General features: G+C 40.0%; 1 protein-coding gene across 1 annotated transcript; it reads left to right on the top strand.

The window, feature by feature from the left end:
* Nucleotides 1–1,059: 1,059 nt before the first annotated feature.
* LOC311226968 (cilia- and flagella-associated protein 52-like) lies at nt 1,060–2,860 on the top strand (the record flags this gene model as incomplete). Its single annotated transcript, XM_084312441.1, is given in 3 exon segments — nt 1,060–1,911; nt 1,914–2,358; nt 2,361–2,860. Coding segments are annotated over 3 exon segments (1,797 nt in total).
* Between the last annotated feature and the right edge of the window lie 24,092 nt (nt 2,861–26,952).

Genomic DNA, 26,952 nt, shown 5'->3' on the forward strand with positions numbered 1-26,952 from the left:
CAACGCAGGAGATGCTGGTATCGAGCCCAGCCCTCGGCGTTGCTACCGGCCTGGCCTGCCGTCATACTAACACAATTGGCAGTGTTAGAGGGTGGGAAAGCCGGTGGGTGGGGATTGGACGTTGTGGACAGTGACTCCCACAGGTCGGTTGGGCGACGCCGGTGCGGCGGAAACAGGAAGCATCGGGGGCAGCGTGAGACTCCCACGTGTTACTCCTCGCCACTGAGAGCTCGAGCTGCTGCGGTGAAAAGATGTGACAGGCTGCCTCCTCGTGTACCAGAGGGGACACGTGATGCAAGGCCTCTATCCTCACTACAGCCGACCAGTGAGGATAGTCTAGCAACGTTCAAGACAGGGGAGGGAAGAATTGGAAATATGAAATTGGGATGGGAGAAAAATAGAAAATGGGGAGAAAAAGTGGATACAAAAAATAAATATATATTAGAGGTGTGCATAGATAATTTTTTTTTATCTAGATTAATCTATCTGCAATCCTGGAGATAATCTAGATTAATCTAGATTAAAATGGCTAATTTGAAGTCTGCCGAAAGCATTCAAAATATGTGTGTTCTACCCAAATAATGACCAGAAGTAAGTCCTTACTTTTTCTTTCCTCCTTATGTTTCTCAGGCCAGGTGGCCCATTACACCATGAGCCCATCTCCCGTTTCCAAAATGCATTACAGGCTGTTTGAAAAAGCTGTTTTGCTATAATAAATTTTTTTAAATAAAATTTATAAAAAAGATTCATTTTTATTTAAAATTTGTAATTAAAAACGAAGGTTCGAACGTCCGTTTGAAGAACCCTGACGAAGTTTGAATCCCAAAAACAGGCTTCGGGGACAGCCTTACCATACATAGTATTTATATTATTCAAATGGACCTCAAACATGTTCCGTAGTGATATCACAGTATGATGTCATAATCAAACATTCTAGCCGAGTTATAAGGAGCATGAGGAGCAACCCAGTTAACGTTAACTAGCTCGTGAACTTGGCTGTTAAGTTTGCATTTCTATTAAAAATAACTATTTGTAGTGGGTAAAGGATTTAAAGAAATGATGGCAGATGATATTCAAGACATTCCACAACTTGAGTTGGAGGCTGTCATTGGATTCAATGGGCATGTCTATTCTGGCCTGAGCGTCCATCCAGACGGAAACCATCTGATTTATGCTCTTGGGTGCACCGTCATCCTGAAGACAATTAATGATGGCAAGCAGGAGTTCCTGCATGGCCACGATAACAATGTGTCCTGTGTCTCAGTGTCCAAAAGTGGATATTATGTTGCTTCTGGACAGGTCACCCACATGGGCTTCAAGGCTGATATAATAATCTGGGACTATGTCAAGCGTGCAATCTATGCCCGGCTGGAGCTGCACAAGGCCAAGGTGGAAGCACTGTCCTTCTCTCCCAACGACAAGTACCTGTTGTCCCTGGGGGTTCAGGATGACTGCAGTATCGTGGTGTGGAACATCGAGACCAAAGTGGCAATATGTGGAAGCCCTGCCTCCCCGCAACGTTCTGGTGACTGCCTTACCATACAGTACTCCAACACCAACGACAACATCTTTATCTCTGCTGGAAATGGCACATTGCGAGTTTGGGAGTTGGACCTCCCCAACAGGAAGATCAGACCCACCGACTGTCAGACAGGCATGTTGAAATGCGTTGTCAAGTGTATCGAGATTCCAGAGGACGATCAGTTCTTCTTCTGTGGTACGACTAGTGGAGACATCATGAAGTTCAACCTGAAGACGGGGCTCCTTAACGTCTGTGGTCCCGTTAAAAAGAAATTCAGCCAGGGTGTGAGCATCCTGAAGGTGGTGAAGTCTGGGGACATCCTGGTGGGCTCCCAGGACGGCCTCTTCTCTCTCTGCTCTGCAGCCACCTTTAAGACAATCAGACGTGTGCCCAGCTGGAGGGAGGGGTGACCTCCATTGCTATGATAGGAGAGGGACAGCAGTTCTTTGCCGGGACGGAGGCCTCACAGATCTACCTCATCGACTATGGGGACCTGAACTCTGAGCTTGTGGCTAGCAGCCAAAACAGCGCCGTCAGGGACGTGTTTGCCATCCCCTTTGGTTTGTCTGAGCTGTTTGGTACTTGCTCCCAGAATGACATCAGGGTGTGGCACCGGTCCAAGGAGGTGCTGCGTATCACCGTTCCAAACATGACCTGCAACGCCCTGGACTTCATGCTCGATGGATGGAGCATCATCAGTGCCTGGAACGACGGTAAGATCTGCATGTTCGCCCCGGAGAGCGGCCGGGTCATGCTGGTCATCAACAACGCACACAACATGGGTGTGACCGCCATCGCTGGCACCAGAGACTGCAAGAGGATCGTCAGCTGCTGGCGATCATGAAGGAGCACAAAGCCACCATCAATTGCATCAAGATCAAGAACAACGACAAGGAGTGTGTCACTGCCAGCACTGACGGAGCCTGCATCATCTGGGACCTGGTGCATAATGTGAGGAGTCAGATGGTGTTGTCTAACACATTGTTCAGGTGTGTTTGTTACCACCCCGAGGAGTACCAGATCATCACCAGCGGCTCTGACAGAAAGATTGGCTACTGGGAAGTGTTTGACTGTTCAGCCATCAGAGAACTGGAAGGCTCCCTGTCTGGGGCCATCAACGGCATGCACATCTCACAGGACGGGGACCACTTTGTCACCGGTGGAGATGACAAGCTGGTGAAGGTGTGGAACTACTCAGGCGGAACAGTGACCCACGTAGGCTTGGGCCACAGTGGCAGCATCACCAGTGTCAAGATCTGCACCAACAACCGCACCGTGATCAGCACCAGCAGCGATGGCGCTATCCTACGGTGGAGGTACCCCCACCCCTCCCCCTGAAGCCATCCCTAGAAGACAAAGGCGACGGGACACGTGAACATCTTTGATCTACGTACCCAAAAGTTTGGTCCGATTCCTCCAAAGATAGAGGGGGGTATCATGCACCCCCCGGAAATATACTTCTAACCAGACTTTCTAGAATGGAAAAAAGGTGAGACAAATTATAGGCTATGTTAACAAGTTGTCAGAGTGTCCCATGTATCATTTCTATTCAAATTAAGGACGCAATTATCCAAAAATCGCAAAAAAAAATGTTTCATGATTCTCAGCCAATATTGCAGATAACTGAACAAATGAGGTGTCTAGACCCATGTTTTGAGGGTCAAAATCACAATAACACTATCCCTAGAGTGATCACATGTTTCTATGTAATTTGCCTATGCAAATCTGTGCCGTCAATACAAAATAATCACATTTTTACTAATTAGTTGCGTAGGAAAGCAGATACTATCATGCACCCCCTGGAAATATATTGTTAACTGGTGTTTCTAGATTGGAAACAATGTGTAGACAATGATAGGCTATGTTAAAAATCTGTCAGTGTCCCATGTATCATTTATATGCAAATTAAGGACGTGATTATTAAAAAATCACAAAAAGATCAGTTTCATAATATCTCAGCCAATATTGCAGATAACTGAACAAATGAGGTGTCTAGACCCATGTTTTGAGGGTCAAATATCACAATAACACTATCCCTAGAGTGATCACATGTTTCTATGTAAGTAGCCTATGCAAATCTGTGCCGTCAATACAAAATAATCAAGTTTTTACCAATTAGTTGAGTAGGAAAGCGGATACTATCATGCAGCCCCTGGAAATATATTGTTAACCAGTGTTTCTAGATTGGACAAATTTGTAGAAAATAATAGGCTCCTCCTCACTGCAAAGTTTGAGGGATCTTCCATGTGTCTCACATAAAAAGCCATGTTTACTCTTGCCATGCTTGCTCTCTACATCTAGACTGACGACTGACCCTCTTTTAAAAGGATGGATTGAGGCATTCACATGAATACGCCACCTCCCTCGCCCCCCTACAGTCGCAATCACATTCCAGATCCCCTGATTTCTCAGCTTCGGCCACTAGGGTCCTAAGAGCAGTGATGCCACAGATTACTTGTAAAAGTAATCTGATTACTGATTACTGATTACTCCTTTAAAAAGTAATCCAAGTTACTTTACTGATTACTTGATTATCAGAGTAACTTAGTTACTTTGAAAGTAACTAGGTTACGAAGTCGTCGTCCCTGCTGCTGCCACAACATAAGAATGACAAAAGAAAATTGAGTAAAATGTACTCAGTTTGAGTAAAATGTACTAATAGGGCAGGTAGGCCTATCTATAGATCTATAGATTTCACAAAATATAAATGGTCAATAACACCACATGTAGGCTGATATGTACCCTACCTTTGAGGCCTGCCCTATTCAGATATGGTTCTAATGTTCCTAGTGAAACAGGGGAGAGGGGTGAGTAAACCAGTGATTATATCTCAGTAACAGAATCTTCTCAAACCTCTTGTCAGAAAGTCTGTTCCTTCTAGGCGTGAGCACCAACCCTCCCAGACTAAAAAGCCATTCCACAGGAGCACTTGATGGGTTGGAGTGTTATACTTCAAGAAAATGTTCTTTATGTTTAAATACCTATCCAGTATCTGAAGCTCATGATCTTAAAAAACAGCCTATTAAACGGTACTGCTCCTCCTATGCTATTATTATTATTATTATTATTATTATTATTATTATTATTATTATTATTATTATTATTATTATTATTATTATTATTATTATTATTATTATTATTATTATTATTATTATTATTATTATTATTATTATTATTATTATTATTATTATTATTATTATTATTATTATTATTATTATTATTATTATTATTATTATTATTATTATTATTATTATTATTATTATTATTATTATTATTATTATTATTATTATTATTATTATTATTATTATTATTATTATTATTATTATTATTATTATTATTATTATTATTATTATTATTATTATTATTATTATTATTATTATTATTATTATTATTATTATTATTATTATTATTATTATTATTATTATTATTATTATTATTATTATTGTGGGCTACTGACAACCTACATACTGCAGTATGGTGTTCCATGTTCATGAATAGTGCAATGCAAAAGATGTTTAACTCAAAGGTGGAACATACCTGCACTCTATCCGTTTGGTCGTGCTGTGATTACAGATGCGGTAGACATTATTTTGTTTCCTCCGCGCGCATAGTGAATGTTTTTTTTCACCCGGCTTAACATTGAGGGGCTCCTCTGTGCCGCGCGAGGGAAGGCTCCTCTGTGCCGCGCGAGGGAAGGCTCCTCTGTGCCGCGCGAGGGAAGGCTCCTCTGAGCCGCGCGTTAGCTGACACAAACGTGAAGTAGACCAGTGGCTCCTCTGTGCCGCGCAAGGGAAGGCTCCTCTGAGCCGCGCGTTAGCTGACACAAACGTGAAGTAGACCAGTGGCTCCTCTGTGCCGCGCGAGGGAAGGCTCCTCTGAGCCGCGCGCAGCGTCTCCCTGCTAGCTCGCTATCCTGATAATAACAATAACAGCCACCGCCCACCAGCATGGAACAACACGTGAGGTTACGTGCTGTGACGTCACTCCCCCAATACAAGGAAATACAGCTCCAAACGTATTTTTTGACTGTCGAAAACGAAAGAAAATACTGCATTCCGCCTGCATTATGATGAGATAGTAACGAAATAGTAACGCACAGCCACTTGGACAAGTAACTGCAATCAGATTACTGGCTTGTAAAGATTAACGCGTTAGATTACTATTTTCGGGGAAAAGTAATCAGATTACAATAACGCGTTACTTAGTAACGCGTTAGTGGCATCACTGACTAAGAGTAGCTATTTCGATTGGAAAGTGGAGGGTTTTTCTAATAGAGTCCCTTCTGTTAGCCGTACCCTCGTCTTCACAGGCCTTGCGAATGGTGTTAGCACATTTCTGGAGACAATATAGCCAGTCAGTGACAGAAACTTTGAAAACAAAATGTTCCTTGTCTGCATCAAAGGTCCTCGTAGAGATGTTTAAAGCAGCAGTCTCGTAAGGCATTGAAGGATGTGGTATAGAGATCGTCGCATAGTAATGAAGATTGGGGGTACTTTTATGACGAGTTACCATAACAACTCTAGCTCCTCTCGTAAGATCCCGGTCCCTTTTCACAAGGTACTCTATACATTTTCTTTGCATTCTCCAGAACTCTTCCTCTGTTACAATTATCTGCTTATTGTCGATCCCACTTCTTAGCCCAGTTCTTAATCTATTCGCCCGGTAGAATACAACTTCTTTTGCAGTGCGGTCGTATTCAAAACATAGAATGCCAAAATTATTGTAAAATCCAGCGCACATTAAAGATGTCCGCCGGTTCAGTATCTGAGCAGTCATATACCCTGGTTCAGGCTCCATAGCGATGCAGGGCCCACATCAAAGTGCTTATTCGATCTGTGCTATCCAACACCTGTCGCGTTGGTGTAATATCAGACATTCTTCTTCTTTTTTTTTCAAAATAATATTTTTTTTTGTGTCAGAAATAAAAGTTTCAGAATAAAGTTTCAGAATAAGTGTCTATGTTCAGAATAAAGTTTCAGAATAAGTGTGTGTGTGTGTGTGTGTGTGTGGGGGGGGGAATTAAGACAAATATAATGTGTATGTGTGTGTGTGTGTGTGTGTGTAGAGGATTTAAGAATATTTCAGAAAATGGATTCTTGGAGAATGGTTTCTTCCAAGTGGCATGCATGGATGTGTTTGTTTAAGCAGAAAAGGCCAAAGTGGCATGCATCTCCCCTGCTGTTTCTGTCTCCCTCTCAGTAGACTGAGGGTGCGGTTACACCTTTCGTTTCATCTTCATATTGTTGTCATATGCGTTTCGCCGCGACGTTGTGCGCCTCGAGTCACACTTTCGTTTTTTTTCCGTTTTTGTCACCCGAGCACACTGATGTAGTACACTGCCAAAGCAGTAGGTGGCAGTAGGTGGCAAACATGAAGGCAATTTCAACCAATCAGAACTTGAATGTGCCTGCAAAGCAAATGTCAACAAGGCGGCCACCATCTTTTGCCTAGTTACCCAATGCAGCAATTCTTTTTCAGCAAAGCCTAATAAAAGTGCAATAAACAAAACGGATACATTCACTGTGTGTTCTGCCTGTCATTTGTTGATGAAACAAAACTAACATCAACACAAGTGACCACCAAGAGCGGATAGTTTAGTCTAAAAAACGATCGGTAGCATTGTTAGCTGCATGCTAACATCAATGGAATTTGCCATTATAACAGTATAGCATTGTGGCTAGAAGCTAACGTTAGCTCACGCTACTTAGCCAGCACCAAACTGATGATATCGGGAGCTATCAGTGGTTAGATAACATTAGAGACAACGCTGTGTGTATTAAACAAAGGTGAATAGATGACTGGGCCATTTTGTTTAATGCTTGTTAAGTTGAAAGAGGAGCTTTGAGCTAACAGGGTTTGATAGCTAACACTAGCTCATGTTATCCAGTGGCAGTGCCAATCGGTAATGCTAGCAGAATGAATGGATGTAAACTTTCTTTAACATATTGCATATGGGTACAATACAATATGGCTCAATACAAACAATTGTTAAGGGAATGCAGACTGTTGTAGCTTGGACTGGGGTCCTTATAACAATAACTTGACAACACATAGTAGCTGCAGCTATTTGGTTTGGGACAGCTCTCTGTCACCGGAAGGGCACGCAGATGGTATCTACTGCGCATGGGCGTTTTCGCAACAACGGCTCATGCAGACTACACGCTGTTGCATTTTTGTGTAATAGGGACATGAAACGTATTCAAAAACGTATAAAAAAACGCCACAAATACACTAGTCTAACCATGGCCTAAATATCTCTCCCTCTCTGTCACATTCAGAAACACTAGATTGTTTCTCAGTAGACTGGTTCTGAAATGACAATCCTCCAACGCTATGACACCCCCCTTCGCTGTCATAGAAGGAGGAGTATGAGGATAACGAATTATGCAGCTCCTGTCAGATTCTTGGTGAGATTTATGACTTTAGAAGACAACCCCTTTTTTTTCAGGGGTATGCAGCTCCTGTCAGATTCTTGGTGAGTATTTATGACTAAGTAAGACTTCCTCTTTTTCAGGGGTATGCAGTTTCAGTCACAGGACAATAGATTTATGACCATGTACATGCCCCCCTTTCTGTAGAAAAACTCACGGCCCCCAAGGTGTGTGCGTGCGTGTGTGTGTGTGTGTGATTATTTTTAAGAAAAATTTAATGTGTCTATATTTTAGTTTCATAGAGAATGTCACTTGTGTTTAAGCAAATGTGTAAATAAAAGAAAAATACAATGTAAAGTGAATAATAGGCTGATGTTGTTTGAAAAAGAGTGATAACTTGTAACCAGACTAAGTATGTATGTATGTATGTATGTATGTATGTATGTATGTATGTATGTATGTATGTATGTATGTATGTATGTATGTATGTATGTATGTATGTATGTATGTATGTATGTATGTATGTATGTATGTATGTATGTATGTATGTATGTATGTATGTATGTATGTATGTATGTATGTATGTATGTATGTGTGTGTGTATGTGTGTGTGTGTATGTGTGTGTGTGTGTGTGTGTGGAGGATTGTTTTTTTTTAAGAAAATTACAAATGTAATATGCCTATATTTTAGTTTCATGGAGAATGCCCCATGGAAGAGTGTGTTTAGACAAATGTGTTCGGAAAATATATGAGTAGATAAACAAAAGTATCATAGAAACCTGTTACAGCATGCTGTATTGTCAACGGGCGACAGGGCTGTGTTTAAGTTATATACACAAGGGTGAGGGGCTGATTACAAACACCCCTAGCTGTCGTAGTAATTAGGTTTCGGTGAAGCGTTTTATTTAAAATAGATTCTTTTAAAAAGGTTGCATTACAGTGTTTTGTATTATTATTCACATTAATTATAAAAGTTATATGTGATAGTTTAGAGTTGTGCTGAAAATATAATGTATAGAAAATATCTGTCTGTGAGGGTCTGTGTGTGTGTGTGTGAGGGGTGTGTATTGGGGCCCTCTTAGGTGTTAAAAGACCCCATGGTGGCGTGAAGATTAGGGGACATGCAGACTTAGAGTAAAACTCTGACATATTTACAGGCATCATTCAAATACAAATGGTTTATATTTTTGTAACATGAAAGTTAGTGTACAACATTATAGTCATAGCATATTTTTTGTTCACACAATGGATGGGGTCGCTGTAACATAATCTGACCAATGCCAAACTAACCTTACAGTCAAGCATTGTCCTAATAAACTAACCTGCACTGTAACACGCAACACTTTGATGAATATTGTTACACAGCTGACAGAGTTGTATTATAATTATAATTTGGATAAAAGCGTCAGCTAAATGACTAAATGTAAATGTTGTAATACCAACTATTTGACAGTTTGGGAAACGGTGCAGACCATACATTAGAGATAACTGCAGTTATTATCTCTTATTTCTTATTTCGTAAAACAAATACAATGTATTAAGATATAAATGTACCCTATATTAGAGTCTTTGACAAGGTTAAGAGGTTACAGATCAGAGAAAGACTTTTGTCTTGTTTACATCAGAGTCCCCATTTTCAATTAATCAGGGCCTATATGACATACATGACATACAGATAGACAGTACTGCTACATCCATACATTTAGGACATACCAGATTGCAAATACACCCGTGTTTGTGATACAAAACAACAAAAAGAGTGATAACTTGTATGTGTGTGTCTGTCCAAGCTGTTTTAAATGTTTCAATAGGGTATTTCATATGTCTTAAATTAATAAATTAAGTCTTATTTCTGGATATAGAGCACTTCAAAGCATGAATGTCCTTAGACTGTTTCAATGCTAGGCCTACATTTATAATGCATTTATAGGTCAACTACCCTTTTTAGCATGGTTCAAACCACAACATCAGATCAAACACTATTTATATGTCACAGTATCCAGAAAATAACACAGAGTTTGGGGGAAAAGGCCTTCTCTGTTAGCTATGTCTGTAAAGGACTTTTAAAAAAGAACTTTGAATATGCAGGCCCTCAATACCATATATGATTAAAAAATTCTAATTAAGGGTATTTAAAGAATGAAACCATTCAATATAGTTTGCTCCACCTCAAATGTAACCCCAGGGCCCACTTTGCCTTTTTGTATGTCTCAGGCTGCGTTCTGTGTATTTTTAGGTCTTTGTTGTTGCTCTCATTTGGAGCCAGGTCTAGCTAAAAAAGGGATCTATGATCTCAAATGACTACTTGGTAAAAGGTATAGCATCTTTCATGCATGAATTGCATCTCTAATGTGTTACACACAAGTAAATCAGACATAATATTTGCAAACACTATAGTTCTAAACAGTGTATTACAAAATCTTTGTATATACTGTAGACAATATGCAGTTATATCATTGTCACCTGAAAGCATGTTGCAGGATATTTAGCTGAAACTATGGTAAATGTAAAAACATGATATCACATAATCCTATTGAATTCTGAATTTTTTGTTTATTGGCTGAGGGTCAATGATACACTTAAAACAAACATAACAACCTAGTTTTTTTTACCTGTTTACACAATGATAAGAAAAAGGGTAAAAACAAAGTGTTTCAATACAGATGTATTTTAGAAGTTTAGTACGGTGACCTGCATTACACTGCATGAAATATTCAATCAACACAAAAGTGACAGTTCTAGGGTAAATACAATGTAATTCAGTCAACATATATCTGAGTTAGTGGGGGTTAGGAGGTAGGTAATGTTCAGAAAATATATGTGTATGGGTCTGTGTGTGTGTGTGGGGGTGTGAATTAGGCCCCATTAGGTGTTAAAAAACGACACATGGTGGTGATAAGTTTATCAGTCTAGAGGACCTGCAGAGTTAGAGCAGAACTATGGGAGGTTTCACATACCATAATTAAGTATAAAAGAAAAGGAGGTAACGTTTATGAATGTAGCATAGAACCACTAGAGTTGTTATTGTGTAACATTAATGCACAAAGTAGATTCAAGAGAACATGCAAATTATTTATTAATTTCAGACTACTAAATTTGTCCTGTTCCCTGACCATATGACAGTCGAAGGAAACTCAAGATATTGTATGAGGTGTTTTTAAAAGGGCGAATTAACTATTTAAATACTAGATAGAGTCAATAGTCTCCTTGGGAGGATAATACTATTTTGTCAAGGGTTGACATATATCACCCCCATGACACCTCCCTCCTTTGTAAGACAAGCAGTCTGGTGTTGTAATTACGGTGATTAGACTCATTGGCCTGTTTTCATTTTTTATAGGGATGTATGTATGGGGATACAAAATCTATATAATAATAAGTTGTATACCAACTGTCATGCAAGAATGCAACTCTAATGTGCTACACAAGTAAAACAGACTATTTGCAAACAGCATTGTTCTAAACAGTGTATTACAAAATCCTTTTTGTATCTACTATAGACAATTTGTATTTATATCGTTGTCATATGAAAACATGTACTTTGGTAAAAGTAAAAACATGATATCACATAATCCTAGTGAATTCTGAATTTTTATTGATTGTCAATGTTACACATAAATTATAAACATATCAAATCATGAAACTGACCGATACACTTAAAATAGAGATATCAACCTAGTTTTTTACCTGTTTACACAATGATAAGGTAAAAAACAAAAGTGTTTCAATACAGATGTATTTTTAGAAGTTTTAGTACGATCAAACCCCAAAGGTATTTTCTTTTACCTGTTCTAAGATACATTATACATTTCTGAATTACTTTGCATAACAGTGTATAGTTTTTTAGCCACACTAAATATTTGTGTAATATACTCAATATTTCGATATGCATTAAATCCTACAGCTACATACGATAGGAGATATTCAAACAGCTCAAAGATGATAATTCTAAGTCAAATAAAAATCTAACTCACTCACCATAGTTGAGTTAGTGTGTAGTATGGCTAACATGTATGAAAGTAACATAAAGCCGTTATTTATTAGAGTTGTTGATACAATACTTCACATGCAGGACAGCATACCAATAAAATATTTATTAATTTGCAGAAAAAAGCTAAATGCAGAGTATTACCGGCAGAGGTTGTTTGATCCTTGTCCCGATGATTGAAGGAAATTCACTTTAAGAACCATTTAGCATGAAACATCTTAAAACAAAGATGTATTTTTATTCATTATAACCATGAAAATAATACAATGTTAGGTTTTACCGTGATTATCTTGGTCACAGATAGGAATGTATCATTCACATTCAATTATCCAAATATACAGGATGTGTCAGATGCGTGTGCGAAAGTTCCTGTTATGGTTTGACACCGACCCCAAACGCAACGACACAAGAGAGTAGGATTCAGAGTTGCCAAATACGAGGGCTTGTTTATTTGGTACTAAGAATAAGAGAAACAGGGAAAGCAGGTCAAACAAGACAGGTACAATGATCAAGGGGCAAAGTTCTGCTGCTCTGCAGCTTCTCCCGTGAGGGTTGTCTTGGGAAGCAGGTGTTGACTTCTGAACCGCTCTGCAGAATCCTCTCGGCGGGTTCTCAGATGTTGTGGCGAGACCGAGAGAGGGAGAGAGGGAACGAGTCAGTGACAGAGCAGTCTTAAACGAGCAGGAGAAACAGGGTGTACAATTCTTCGTGTTTAACAACACAGTGAGCACAGTTCCAAACACAGCCCAAGTGAATCTCTTCGTGTTAACAACACAGAGAGCACAATTCCAAAAACAGCCCAAGTGAAAACTCTTCGTGTTAACAACACAGTGAGCTAAATCCAAACACAGTCCCAGTGAATATCTTCATGTAAACACACAGTGAATATCTTCATGTAAACACACAGTGAATATCTTCATGTAAACACACAGTCCAATTGTGAAATAATATCTTCGGTGTGAGCAAACACACAGTGGATATCTTCATGTAAACACACAGTCCAATTGTGAAATAATATCTTCGGTGTGAGCTAGCACACAGAGGGAGATGGTAGATCCCAAAATATCACTCCATAAAGGAACAAGCAAAAATAGCTAATGGCTGGGTGAGTGACTGTTTGACAAAAAGGTGGTAGTCTTCAGTGTAAGTTTACACACGAAAAACGGAATAGGTCAAGAACAGTCAAATAGATAACTCACCCAGACGAGATGCGTAATTGGAAACTGGAACAACAGTGGAGGCGAGCGCGCGCCACGGGAGCAGGTATCCAAGCGAAGGCTTCTTGGAATTCCTGGAGAACAGCACAGAGAAAAAAGCAGCAGCAACAGCAACGGGAAAAAATATCCAGAGACAAATCAAGGCGACAAAACAAGACGATCCAACAACTTAGGGTGGGGAAAAACGGGGTATAAATAATGAGGGATCGATTGATTGAAAAGCGTGGGGAAGTGAGAGAACCAATCAGCGACGTCTCTGATGACGTCAACGGGGAGAAAGCAGTGACAGCTGGGGAATGTGATTGAAAAGCGTGGGGAAGTGAGAGAACCAATCAGCGACGTCTCTGATGACGTCAACGGGGAGAAACGTGTGAACGAGGGGATAGAACCAATTGACAGAAAATGAAAGAAAACAAAGCGAGGGTGGTTAAAGGAACAGAACGAGTGAGAGCGCAAGGACAGAAACCTCACAGTTCCCAGCACTATGCAGGGTTTTACATAGGCTACTAACAAAAACAAATCATATTGTTTCAGTGATGGCCTGATTGATAGGTCTATTGTTGACTTTTCTTATTTCTACATGAAAGTTATGCATCGTTCACACAATAAAGATGCTGTTTGTGAAAAAAGAATGTATAATATCTGGACTGATTCACAGTGCCCTAGGTAGCGATACACTATACCCCGTTACAGGGGGTATAGTGGATCGGTTATATTTTGTATGAAACACCTTAAAACAATGAGACATTTCATTTATAATATCAAAACATGGAACTCTTATGTAGAATGATGTAAAAAGAGTTCTACTAATATATTTCACTTAAAAACGTGTACAGAAAGATAAATATCCGACCCGGAGCCCCGTCTGAGTGTAAACAGGCTTTGTACAGTATACCACATGCAATCCCATATCGTCTAGCGGTAAGGATGCCCTGGTTTCAACAGGGAGGCGCGGGTTCGACTCCTGCTATGGGAAGTACACCTTTTCTATACATAACAAATGTGATGGTATGTTTTATTGTAACTGTTTGACTGTTTGGCTGTTTTAGTGCAACACTGCTATCAACGACATCTAAGAAGGGAGACCCCCTCGAAAGGGTCTTGGGTGCATTTTCGTCCTATTGATAGGTTTTTACATACCTTTGCAAGGATATGTATGAAAATTTGGTGGACTTTATGGTATTTATGGTTTATTCATGGTTTATTGTGATACTTCTTCTTGAATTGTTTAAAGAAGATGTGTTTGACCCAAGGGGACATTAATGTATGTATTGTAGGACCTTACAAATAAATATGATTTGATCAAGGTCCTAACAAATGGTCAAATGTTTTCATGCATTACATTTAACAGACAGTGGTGACATTTCGAAGTCTTAAAGGGATCCCGTTCACAGAGCTGAAGATAGTTACACAACTGGATAATATTTTTTATTTTTAAACATCTATAACTGTAAGGAGGAACTTAAAATCATTCAAAGCAATTATTACACCCGGGAGGTAGAAAAAACGCAGTTGGGTATATTATAAAAATTTATTAAAGAATACTGCAGATCATGCTGTAACCTTTTTATCAATAATATAAGCGTGCATAACACCGATAATGTGATTAATATCTAAAGTTTCTAAACACTTGTGATTTTTCAGCTTAAAAGCCGTAACATCCACTATTACAGTGTATAAGCATAACAGGTGTGCTCTGTTAAAATTACCATTCATATGATCTAAAATAGTAACTAAGCCGTTTTCAGTTAGAAGACTTTCATTCTTTGAGAGTGTCTCTATCATATCATTATATAGCAAGCCTTTCTCTCTCACAAGCTTCAACATATTTTCACAAAGCCTTAAGCGCACGCTATTGACATTCACATTTACAGTGTACAACTGGGCATCGTTGACTTTATTACCTATAGCATGTTTTAAAAGCAATGCGATATCATAGTTTATAAAACTCGTAATACAGCTGGTAGTCATGCTGAAGAAATTCCCCATTTCCTATTATATATGCTGATACTTTAAACAACAGATGATACTTCAAAGTTTAGGTCAAAGAGTGATATAAATGTCTGAAGAAATATGGTAGCACCATTCGCATGACGACAGGGTTTGGTTAAGACTGGGTGGGTGTGTATGTCTAGATGAATGTATTTCTGTAGGGGGGTGGGGGGTGAAGCTGCGGCCGGGTCTGTATGATGCTATATAGGCGGTCAGGGTTGGATAAAAACCTATATATTTAGAGAGTTCCCTCTTAGAGAGACCCTAGAAAAGAAAATGGCAATTAATCTATCTACATCTACTATACGGACGTCAGCCCGAGTAGCGCATTTTAAGGCCGAGTTACTTGCACCATCCAGATTTGAGGGCGAGTTTTATAAAGAGATATGGCCCCTCAATGATGGTGTGTTAGGATTCGCTTATGATGTTAAATGGGAGAGAGTTGTCTTCTACAAGACCCCCTTGGAGGATTTCCAGGGTGCTGTAAGAAGATATGTGATGGACCTAACGGAGAGTGAGTTTTGGCAGTTAAAAAAAGCTTCGTATGAAGGTATGGATGGAGATGCAGCTAGAACGCTTAAAGACGGGCAGATAATCACCCTGGTAATAGGCGCGACAGAGCTGGGGGATGTGCATGAGGGTAGGATATCTATAAAAAGTAGTCCGGCACTTGGTGTAGAGACTGATCTAACCATCTTCTCAAGGTACATTGATTCAGCTCGCAAGTATTTCCTCTTCTCAGTTCCGGTAACAGCCTGGCTAGAATGTCTTCGGACATGCGGAATGGCTACTAACGAAGGGGTCAAGGAGAGGACAGACCTGGATCGTCTTAGAAGAAGGCTCCTTCCAGCCAGCAAATCAGGGGACCTGGAGCGTTACTCTCTCACCAAGGAGGCACCGGAGGGGGCGTGTCAACCCTAAATCCTCCTTTAAAAAAGACTTACAGTGCATTTATACTTTTAGATAGCAATCATGAATTTCTCCCCACAAGATCTCTACACTGACTCCATATATGGGTTGGAGTCGGAAGAACCCAGCTTTCCTTTACTGTACATTCCTCTAACCTGTACTACGTCGCCGGGGGTACAGATATCTGCCTGTCTATACGATACCCCCACCCCCGAAGTACCAGACCTGTCATCACAGGAGACCATCGTCGACGCCCTTGATGCAGAGGCTGTCTACACCCCTCTAGCCAGATCCTGGATTCCTGGCAGCCCATGGAAGGCAGACACACCTGAAATACCTGTCGCTGAGGGTGCCAAGAAATCACCCTCGCCATCGAGAAGACTTGCATTACTCCCTGTAATGGTGATCGAGAGAGCCGGTTTCCTCGACTATCTAATGATAGCTAATATTAAATTAGTTATGGCCGAAATACTGAGGTGTTGTATCGATCAACATCTCACCGTGAACTGTTACGGCTGTAGCATTAGACACCCTAGTCAGAGGCATCATGAATGTCTGTTCGAGGCTGCCCTGTATTACAGGGCCAACGAAGCGGCATTGTTGACAATGCGGTGGAGCCCCCAGCTGATACCGGTAATACATTTACATTTTACATTTACATTTAGTCATTTAGCTGACGCTTTTATCCAAAGCGACTTACAAGTTCTGTACGACAAGCCATCAGGAAGAGCACAACTCTATCAGCTGAGTAACAATGTTCATCAAAGTGTTGAGTGCTACAGTGTAGGTTAGTTTATTAGGACAAGTGCATGACAGTATGGTTAGTTAGGGTTAGATTTTTTTTTTCTTTTTTTTTTTTTTTTTTTTTTTTCAGATAATGGTTGAAGAAGTGAGTCTTTAGTCGACGGCGAAAGATTGGACGTGTTTCGGCTGTCCTAACTGGGGTGGGTAGTTCATTCCACCATTGTGGGGCAAGGGTGTGTAGTTAGAGACCATTGACCGGAGGTAGGCGGGAGCAGTTCCCTTTGCCGCACGGTATGCTAGGTCAAGGGCCTTGAAGCGGATTCGTGCAGCAATGGGGAGCCAGTGCAGGTCCCTAAGAAGTGGGGTGACATGGGCCGACTTCGGTAGGTTTGAGATCAGGCGGGCCGCTGCGTTCTGAATGAGTTGAAGAGGCTTAGTGGCAGTGGCCGGGAGGCCAGCGAGCAGTGCGTTGCAGTAGTCGATAATAGCCACCCTACTTGGCCGTGTGGGTTTACCCATCCCAACATCAACGCGCCTGCAAGGAATCTGTGAAGGACTGCTTTTCGAGTTCCAAACAGTTAAGAATAGTGAATGTCTGAAAGAACTGATTAAGGATATTCAAGAAGATTACCCTGAGATCGACAAGGATGATATCTACATAGCCGGAGGCGAGTTCATGGAGGCAATGCCACAACTCCCAAAATCGTATTACGGAATCCCCCGAGAATAATATCGAGAACCTCTACCTGGCTGTAAGGGGATTCATGTCGAATATACCATACTACTAAAAATGTATCCCTGAGAGATGATTGTTTTCTGTAATGATTTTTTTTTTTTTTTTTTACTTTGACCAGTCAGCTGGTTCTTTTAGCGTTTATCGCTTTTTCTGGTCAAGCACGACCGACAGAAACAGGTTGAATAGGGTATAGATCGGGGGGAAAGACACTCTGAGAAAATACGGCGAGTGCGGGAGTCGAACTCGTGTACCCCAGATCCGTGACGCGCACGGTTGTCCCCGACGCCGCAATAGCGCCGAGATACGCGGTGAGCTACTGGAGCTCCCAATGAAATGTTTTTATGGTTCTGTACAATCAATAAAATGGTGTGTTTTTAAACTGAAAAATCATAAGTGTTTAGAAACTTTAGATATTAATCACATTATAGATGTTATGCACGCTTATATTATTGATAAAAAAGGTTACAGCATGATCTGCAGTATTCTTTAATACATTTTTATAATATACCCAATATAATATATTTCTACCTCCCTGGTGTATTAATTGCTTTGAATGATTTTAAGTTCCTCCTTACAGTTATAGATGTTTAAAAAAAATATATATTATCCAGTTGTGTAACTATCTTCAGCTCTGTGAACGGGATCCCTTTAAGGCGAGACACGGCAGGTGAAAAAGACGTTTTTTTATTTTTTTTGTCAATTTTGAGATTTTGTGCTATTTTGCTTCCATAACATGTCTTTTTTCAGACTATTGGAAAGGAAACGTTCAAAATACACATTTAGCTGTTTATTTTACTACACTTTGTCATGCTGCGCCTGTTGATTTTGCAGCATTCCGAATTCAGATCACCGGCATTATGAGGTACAGCTGTCTCGCGCGCTGAGGGCTGTCACAAGCACCGAGCTCTCATTGGGCTGGTGCAGATTTCTAATAGCGTGATTGGTTCAGGTGCATCACATGCTCTGACATCCTGTTGTCAGCCGCGGGAGATTCATTCCACGGTAGATTCATTCCGCGGGAGACCTGATCTGTCAAAATGCCAAAACAGCGAGTGAGGAAACTCAGCGTAAAGAGTTCCCATAAAAGACAACAACAATTGTTGGTAGCAAGAGGGTGTAAACAAAAAGAAACTTCTACTGGAGTAGAAGATGAAATGCCTTCACAAAGCGCATCGATGCGTAAGCTGTCAATTGGAAAGCAGGACAACGGGGGTGAACAATCACCAAGCCTCGTCACACAGCAGTGGCTTATAGTTCATGTAGCCCGGTTGAATGAACTGATTGGCGTGTTGATATGTCCTAATTGCGCGGGGACAGGGCTTCAAATTATCATCGATCCGCAGAATCGGGGGTTCTGTAGCAGTTTGATAATTGAGTGCAGTCTGTGCCAAACAGATCAGTACCGCAAAAGTGTCTATACATCCACACGTATCCACGACTTAACCAGGAACGATGTGGCGTTTGATGTGAATGTGCGCATGGTCCTCTTAGCACACAAATTAGGTTTGGGGTATGCAGCCCTCAGAAAGATCAGCAAAGTGTTGGGGATCCCTGGACTTCACGTCAAAACATACCAGAAACACAATAAAAGAGTGACAGTTATGGAAACAGCCTCTCTCTCTCTCTCTCTCTCTCTCTCTCTCTCTCTCTCTCTCTCTCTCTCTCTCTCTCTCTCTCTCTCTCTCTCTCTCTCTCTCTCTCTCTCTCTCTCTCTCTCTCTCCCTCTCCCTACCACTAAAGTAAAAAAAAAAGTTGATCAGATGTACAGTCCCTATATATTTACAAATATACCCATGGTAATTATATTGATATAATTATATTATATTATTTGCATATTTTACAATATATTGTGATATGATGGGAAATATAATGTGCTCTAAAATAATGATTGAAAATATTTTTAATTTCTGTTAGGGGTAACTGATATGTTACATTTACATTTCATTTTAGTGGCAGAAATTGAGAGAGGCCTGGAGTCACTGCACAGGACCAGGGAGCACATCAGGCAGGCATATGCAGATGTTGACCCAGATGTGGCAGAGTTGCTGAGGAAGGATCCAGATGCAGTCATAAACATAAGTGTTTCTTTTGATGGCACCTGGCAAAAAAGAGGCTTCACTTCACATTATGGAATCGGCGTGTGCATTGACCTCCTTACAGGACTGGTGATAGACTATGAGGTCCTATCATCCTACTGCCATGCGTGTGCCCTGAAGGAAAACGCCAAGCTACAGAAGAAAGTAACAAAGTAAGGCAATGGAGAAGGAGTCCGCAAAAAGGATGTGGGCTAGATCTGTGAATCGCCACCAGGTGCGGTACATTGAGATGTTATCAGATGGGGATAGTACAGCATTTAGGGAGGTAGTTGCACTGAACCCATACCCTGGGCAGGAAATCATTAAATTGGAGTGTATAAATCATGCCCACAAGAGAATGGGTACAGCACTAAGGAAGTGTAGTACAGAGGGTAAGTTAAGAGGGAAGGGTGTGGGGAAATTGACTGCGAAAAAATGCAAAACCTTGCAAAATTATTATAGGGGGGCAATTTTGGATAACCAGGGTTCAATCGATCAAATGAAGACCGCAATATGGGCAGGTCTCCTCCACTCCATGTCCACTGATGACAACCCTATGCACAAAAGGTGCAGTCTCTCGTGGTGCTGGTATAGGAAAGCAGAGGAGAATGGGAAAACACCGGAGAGCCACAAATGCCATGCTGGAAATTTTTTAACAAAAGAGGTGGGGAGGAAACTAATACCAGTTTACCACCACATGTCAAGTGACAGTCTGCTGCAGCGAATGCAGCATGGAGGCACTCAAAATGCAAATGAGTGCCTCAACTCTGTTATATGGATGCGGTGTCCAAAAACAGTCTTTGTGGGGAAAAGCAGGGTTGAGGCAGCAGCCAGTATGGCCATCTCCACTTTCAACGAAGGTGCCTCTGCCATGCTTAGTGTTATGGAGAGGTTGTGGCTTCATAGCACTTATGTTACCGTGGATTCGATGATGGACACTGATATGCTCAGAATCGCAAAAGCTGAGGCCATCACAACCGCCAGTGCAAAACGTAGGCGCAAGAGTCTGAGCACAGCCAGAAAAATTCAACAACACCAGCAGGAAACTAGTGAGGGTCCTACATATGGAGCGGGCATGGACATCTAGTCAAGAGTAATAGTAACAGTGTTACTGTAGTAGTTACTGGTGGCAGTGTGTGGGTGATGTGTTACTGTGGTTGCCTGGTGTGGACCCAGGAAATGACTGGTTCTGTTCAGTTGAAGGCCCTTTTTATTTATTTTTATTTATTTATAGACAATGTGCATTTACATTCATCATTGTTACATGCAAATATGTTTGCACCAGATTTAGCAGAAGCTAATTTCCATCTGTAGTCTATCCAAAACACATGAAATACAAACAGATACAATATATATACATGTAAAATGCCAGACAAGATACACAGGACATACAGCCTAAAGAGTGCAAAATACATACACATTGAAATGCAAAATAACATGCACATACACATAGCCAAACATAATGATCTATCTAAGAGTATCTTGTGTAATCATATACACAAGGAAGTCAGACAGCAGCACCTAGTGTTGGCAACATTGGTGACTCAATAGCAATTTTTTTTGTGGCAGAGCAAAAGTGATCATAGTTTATATTATTTGTTTATGTTATAATTCAGTTATGAATTTTGATGTGTTGATGTATTAGTTTTAGATGATATTATATTGTTGTTGCTAAGTATTTATTATTAGATAGTGTCTGTAAATAGTGGTTTCCAATACAAATGTATGTAATTTTACAATACAAATATTTAATACAAATCAATACAATATAAATCTGTTTTCTCAAAGTTTTTTCTCCTACTCTGAGCCAGACATCTCCACTTCAGTACCACTCACATACACCAAACCTTCCAGTTTTATGCATATCTATATTTTGAAGGTATTTGCAGAAAGGTTTGTTGATATCTCATTCATAGCCTGATTTATATCACATTTTATTCCTAAAAACATGGCGGAATATGGAATTTTACCATACAAATCTTTAAAGGCCGTTTTCTCAAAATGAGTTTTTCCTCATACTCTGAGCCAGAAATCTCCACTACAGTAGCACTCACATACACCAAATCTTCCAGTTCTATTCATATCTATGTCCTGAAGGTATTTACAGAAGGGTTTGTTGATATTGCATTCATACCCTGATTTATATCACATTTTATTCCTAAAAACATGACGAAATATGGAATTTTACCATACAATTGTAAAATATTTACAGTATTTTCTGATTTATGGAGTGATAAAAAGAGATATCCAAAAACCCCTCTGTAATAACCTTTGGCTCTAATATGTCAACAAAATGAAACTATAATTTTGAAAATGGCTTTATCCAATGTTCAGATTTCTGTCCTGGAATTATATGCAAATTAGCGCATATTTAAGTAGATAATGCCTCATTTGCATATTTAAACATACCATTTCAGAAAACTTGTAATACAAAAAAGTTTTGTCTTAATATAACTAATCAACCGGGGAAGTTTCATTGTGATATCTATTAGTTAAATTTTTTACCCTATTCACCTGAAGTGTCTCGCCTTAAGACTTCGAAATGTCACCACTGTCTGTTAAATGTAATGCATGAAAACATTTTACCATTTGTTAGGACCTTGATCAAATCATATTTATTTGTAAGGTCCTACAATACATACATTAATGTCTCCTTGGGTCAAACACATCTTCTTTAAACAATTCAAGAAGAAGTATCACAATAAACCATGAATAAACCATAAATACCATAAAGTCCACCAAATTTAAAATAAATGAATGCAACACAGTCATACATATCCTTGCAAAGGTATGTAAAAACCTATCAATAGGACGAAAATGCACCCAAGACCCTTTCAACGGGGTCTCCCTTCTTAGATGTCGTTGATAGCAGTGTTGCACTAAAACAGCCAAACAGTCAAACAGTTACAATAAAACATACCATCACATTTGTTATGTATAGAAAAGGTGTACTTCCCATAGCAGGAGTCGAACCCGCGCCTCCCTGTTGAAACCAGGGCATCCTTACCGCTAGACCATATGGGATTGCATGTGGTATACTGTACAAAACCTGTTTACAATCAGACAGGGCTCCGGGGTCGGATATTTATCTTTCTGTACACGTTTTTTAAGTGAAATATATTAGTAGAACTCTTTTTACATCATTCTACATAAGAGTTCCATGTTTTGATATTATAAATGAAATGTCTCATTGTTTTAAGGTGTTTCATACAAAATATAACCGATCCACTATACCCCCTGTAACAGGGTATAGTGTATCGCTACCTAGGGCACTGTGAATCAGTCCAGATATTATACATAATTTTTTCACAAACAGCATCTTTATTGTGTGAACGATGCATAACTTTCATGTAGAAAGTCAAGTCAACAATAGACCTATCAATCAGGCCATCACTGAAACAATATGATTTGTTTTTGTTAGTAGCCTATGTAAAACCCTGCATAGTGCTGGGAACTTTCGCACACGCATCTGACACATCCTGTATATTTGGATAATTGAATGTGAATGATACATTCCTATCTGTGACCAAGATAATCACGGTAAAACCTAACATTGTATTATTTTCATGGTTATAATGAATAAAAATACATCTTTGTTTTAAGATGTTTCATGCTAAATGGTTCTTAAAGTGAATTTCCTTCAATCATCGGGACAAGGATCAAACAACCTCTGCCGGTAATACTCTGCATTTAGCTTTTTTCTGCAAATTAATAAATATTTTATTGGTATGCTGTCCTGCATGTGAAGTATTGTATCAACAACTCTAATAAATAACGGCTTTATGTTACTTTCATACATGTTAGCCATACTACACACTAACTCAACTATGGTGAGTGAGTTAGATTTGTATTTGCCTTAGAATTATCATCTTTGAGCTGTTTGAATATCTCCTATCGTATGTAGCTGTAGGATTTAATGCATATCGAAATATTGAGTATATTACACAAATATTTAGTGTGGCTAAAAAACTATACACTGTTATGCAAAGTAATTCAGAAATGTATAATGTATCTTAGAACAGGTAAAAGAAAATATCTTTGGGGTTTGATCGTACTAAAACTTCTAAAAATACATTTGTATTGAAACACTTTCGTTTTTTACCTTATCATTGTGTAAACAGGTACAAAACTAGGTTGATATCTCTATTTTAAGTGTATCGGTCAGTTTCATGATTTGATATGTTTATAATGTATGTGTAACATTGACAATCAATAAAAATTCAGAATTCACTAGAATTATGTGATATCATGTTTTTACATTTACCAAAGTACATGTTTTCATATGACAACGATATAAATACAAATTGTCTATAGTAGATACAAAAAGATTTTGTAATACACTGTTTAGAACAATGCTGTTTGCAAATAGTCTGTTTTACTTGTGTAGCACATTAGAGTTGCATTCTTGCATGACGGTTGGTATACAACTTATTATTATATAGATTTTGTATCCCCATACATCCCTATAAAAAATGAAAACAGGCAAACGAGTCTAATCACCATAATGACAACACCAGACTGCTTGTCTTACAAAGGAGGGAGGTGTCATGGGGGTGATATATGTCAACCCTTGACAAAATAGTATTATCCTCCCAAGGAGACTATTGACTCTATCTAGTATAAATAGTTAATTCGCCCTTTTAAAAACACCTCATACAATATCTTGAGTTTCCTTCGACTGTCATATGGTCAGGGAACAGGACAAATTTAGTAGTCTGAAATTAATAAATAATTTGCATGTTCTCTTGAATCTACTTTGTGCATTATTGTTACACAATAACAACTCTAGTGGTTCTATGCTACATTCATAAACGTTACCTCCTTTTCTTTTATACATAATTATGGTATGTGAAACCTCCCATAGTTCTGCTCTAACTCTGCAGGTCCTAGTCTAGACTGATAAACTTCTCACCACCATGTGGGGTTTTTTAACACCTAATGGGGCCTAATTCACACCCCCACACACACACACAGCCCATACACATATATTTTCTAAACATTACCTACCTCCTAACCCCCACTAACTCAGATATATGTTGACTGAATTACATTTTATTTACCCTAGAACTGTCACTTTTGTGTTGATTGAATATTTCATGCTGTGTAATGCAGGTCACCGTACTAAACTTCTAAAATACATCCGTATTGAAACACTTTGTTTTTACCCTTTTTATTATCATTGTGTAAACAAGTAAAAAAAAACTAGTTGTTATGTTTGTTTTAAGTGTATCATTGACCCTCAGCCAATAAACAAAAAATTCAGAATTCAATAGGATTATGTGATATCATGTTTTTACATTTACCATAGTTTCAGCTAAATATCCTGCAACATGCTTTCAGGTGACAATGATATAACTGCATATTGTCTACAGTAGATACAAAGATTTTGTAATAGACAGTTTAGAACTATAGTGTTTGCAAATATTATGTCTGATTTACTCGTGTGTAACACGATACTCAACTCTTCCTCTCCTTCCCTCCCTCAGATATCCACGTCTCTGAGCGGATCTCGGCCTGTCTGTCCGACATCTCCGCCTGGATGACGACCAACCACCTCAAACTGAACCTAAGCAAAACAGAATTGCTCCACCTGCCGGCCAAATCCTCCCCCCTGACCGACCTTTCCATCACAGTCGAGAATGCAGCTGTGACCGCGTCCCCGACCGCCAAGAACCTTGGTGTTGTCCTCGAGGACCAGTTGAACTTCTCTGCTCACATCGCAGCGACAACCAGAACCTGCCGATTCCTCCTGAGCAACGTCAGAAGGATACGCCCCTTCCTGACAAAAGAAGCCACCCAACTCCTCGTCCAATCAACAGTCATCTCCCGCCTCGACTACTGCAACGCACTGCTCGCTGGCCTCCCGGCCACTGCCACTAAGCCTCTTCAACTCATTCAGAACGCAGCGGCCCGCCTGATCTCAAACCTACCGAAGTCGGCCCATGTCACCCCACTTCTTAGGGACCTGCACTGGCTCCCCATTGCTGCACGAATCCGCTTCAAGGCCCTCGACCTAGCATACCGTGCAGCAAAGGGAACTGCTCCCGCCTACCTCCGGTCAATGGTCTCTAACTACACACCCTCAAGACCCCTACGCTCTGCATCTTCTGGCCGCCTCAGACCTACTCCTATCCAAGCTCCGGGAGGGTCATCAAAGAGAAGTCGCCTATTCTCAGTCCTTGCCCCACAATGGTGGAATGAACTACCCACCCCAGTTAGGACAGCCGAAACACGTCCAATCTTTCGCCGTCGACTAAAGACACACTTCTTCAACCATTATCTGAATTAAAAAAATAAAAATAAATCTAACCCTAACTAACCATACTGTCATGCACTTGTCCTAATAAACTAACCTACACTGTAGCACTCAACACTTTGATGAACATTGTTACTCAGCTGATAGAGTTGTGCTCTTCCTGATGGCTTGTCGTACAGAACTTGTAAGTCGCTTTGGATAAAAGCGTCAGCTAAATGACTAAATGTAAATGTAAATGTAACACGTTAGAGATGCAATTCATGCATGAAAGATGCTATACCTTTTACCAAGTAGTCATTTGAGATCATAGATCCCTTTTTTAGCTAGACCTGGGCCCCGTTCCCCGTACCTGGTTAACTGAGTTAGCCGGATAACTTTCGGTTAAGTCTGACTTAAGCCGGACTTTCCGGCTCCCCGTACCTGGATTGTCCAAATCACCATGACAACAGATCCAAAAGTTTGAGCCTGGTCGAAAGCAGGGTTTAAGTTCAAGTTAGCCGGATGAAGCACAGCCACGCCCCCGCAAAGAAAGTGACAGCGCGTTTCCTGAAATTATTCCCACAGTCTAGGATCTGCTTTATACCATTCTGAATTACGTTTTTGTGCTCCATTCTTCCAGAAGGGGCTTTTGAAATGTAAAATAGACTCAAAATGCTGATACTAAATTCACTTTGTCCTAAATAATGCACGTTATATATACTGTGGCGCTCGCTCGGTGCGATGTACACATTATGTGGTTATTCTAACAACGCGCAGCATTGCAAATGTGAATCCCGCGGGGATATTTTTAATGATTGAAACCTATCGCTCATTTGGCTCTGATTCCTTTCATATTCTCCGCTGTGGATGTTTAATGGAGCGCCTGGTTTGTGTTTCATTCAAGCATAAAATTGAAGTGTCTATGCGTGGATTGTGGATCTTGTCTCATTCATTAATGTATAAACAATGAATTTATCCCATCTGCCACAGTGGCGCAGCGGTAGTGCTCATTCCTGGCAACCCAGCGACCGGGGTTCGAAACCCCGTGTTTCCAATGTAATTTTTTGGAATATAATATTAATGATTATACGCAAAGGTAGCCTAGTTCTAAGTTAAAATATTATGAATCTACATGCATTGAGGATGTCATTCTTTATATAGCT

Source organism: Notolepis coatsorum (genome assembly GCF_963971535.1).
Source record: "Notolepis coatsorum genome assembly, chromosome: 4".
Taxonomy (NCBI): domain Eukaryota; kingdom Metazoa; phylum Chordata; class Actinopteri; order Aulopiformes; family Paralepididae; genus Notolepis; species Notolepis coatsorum.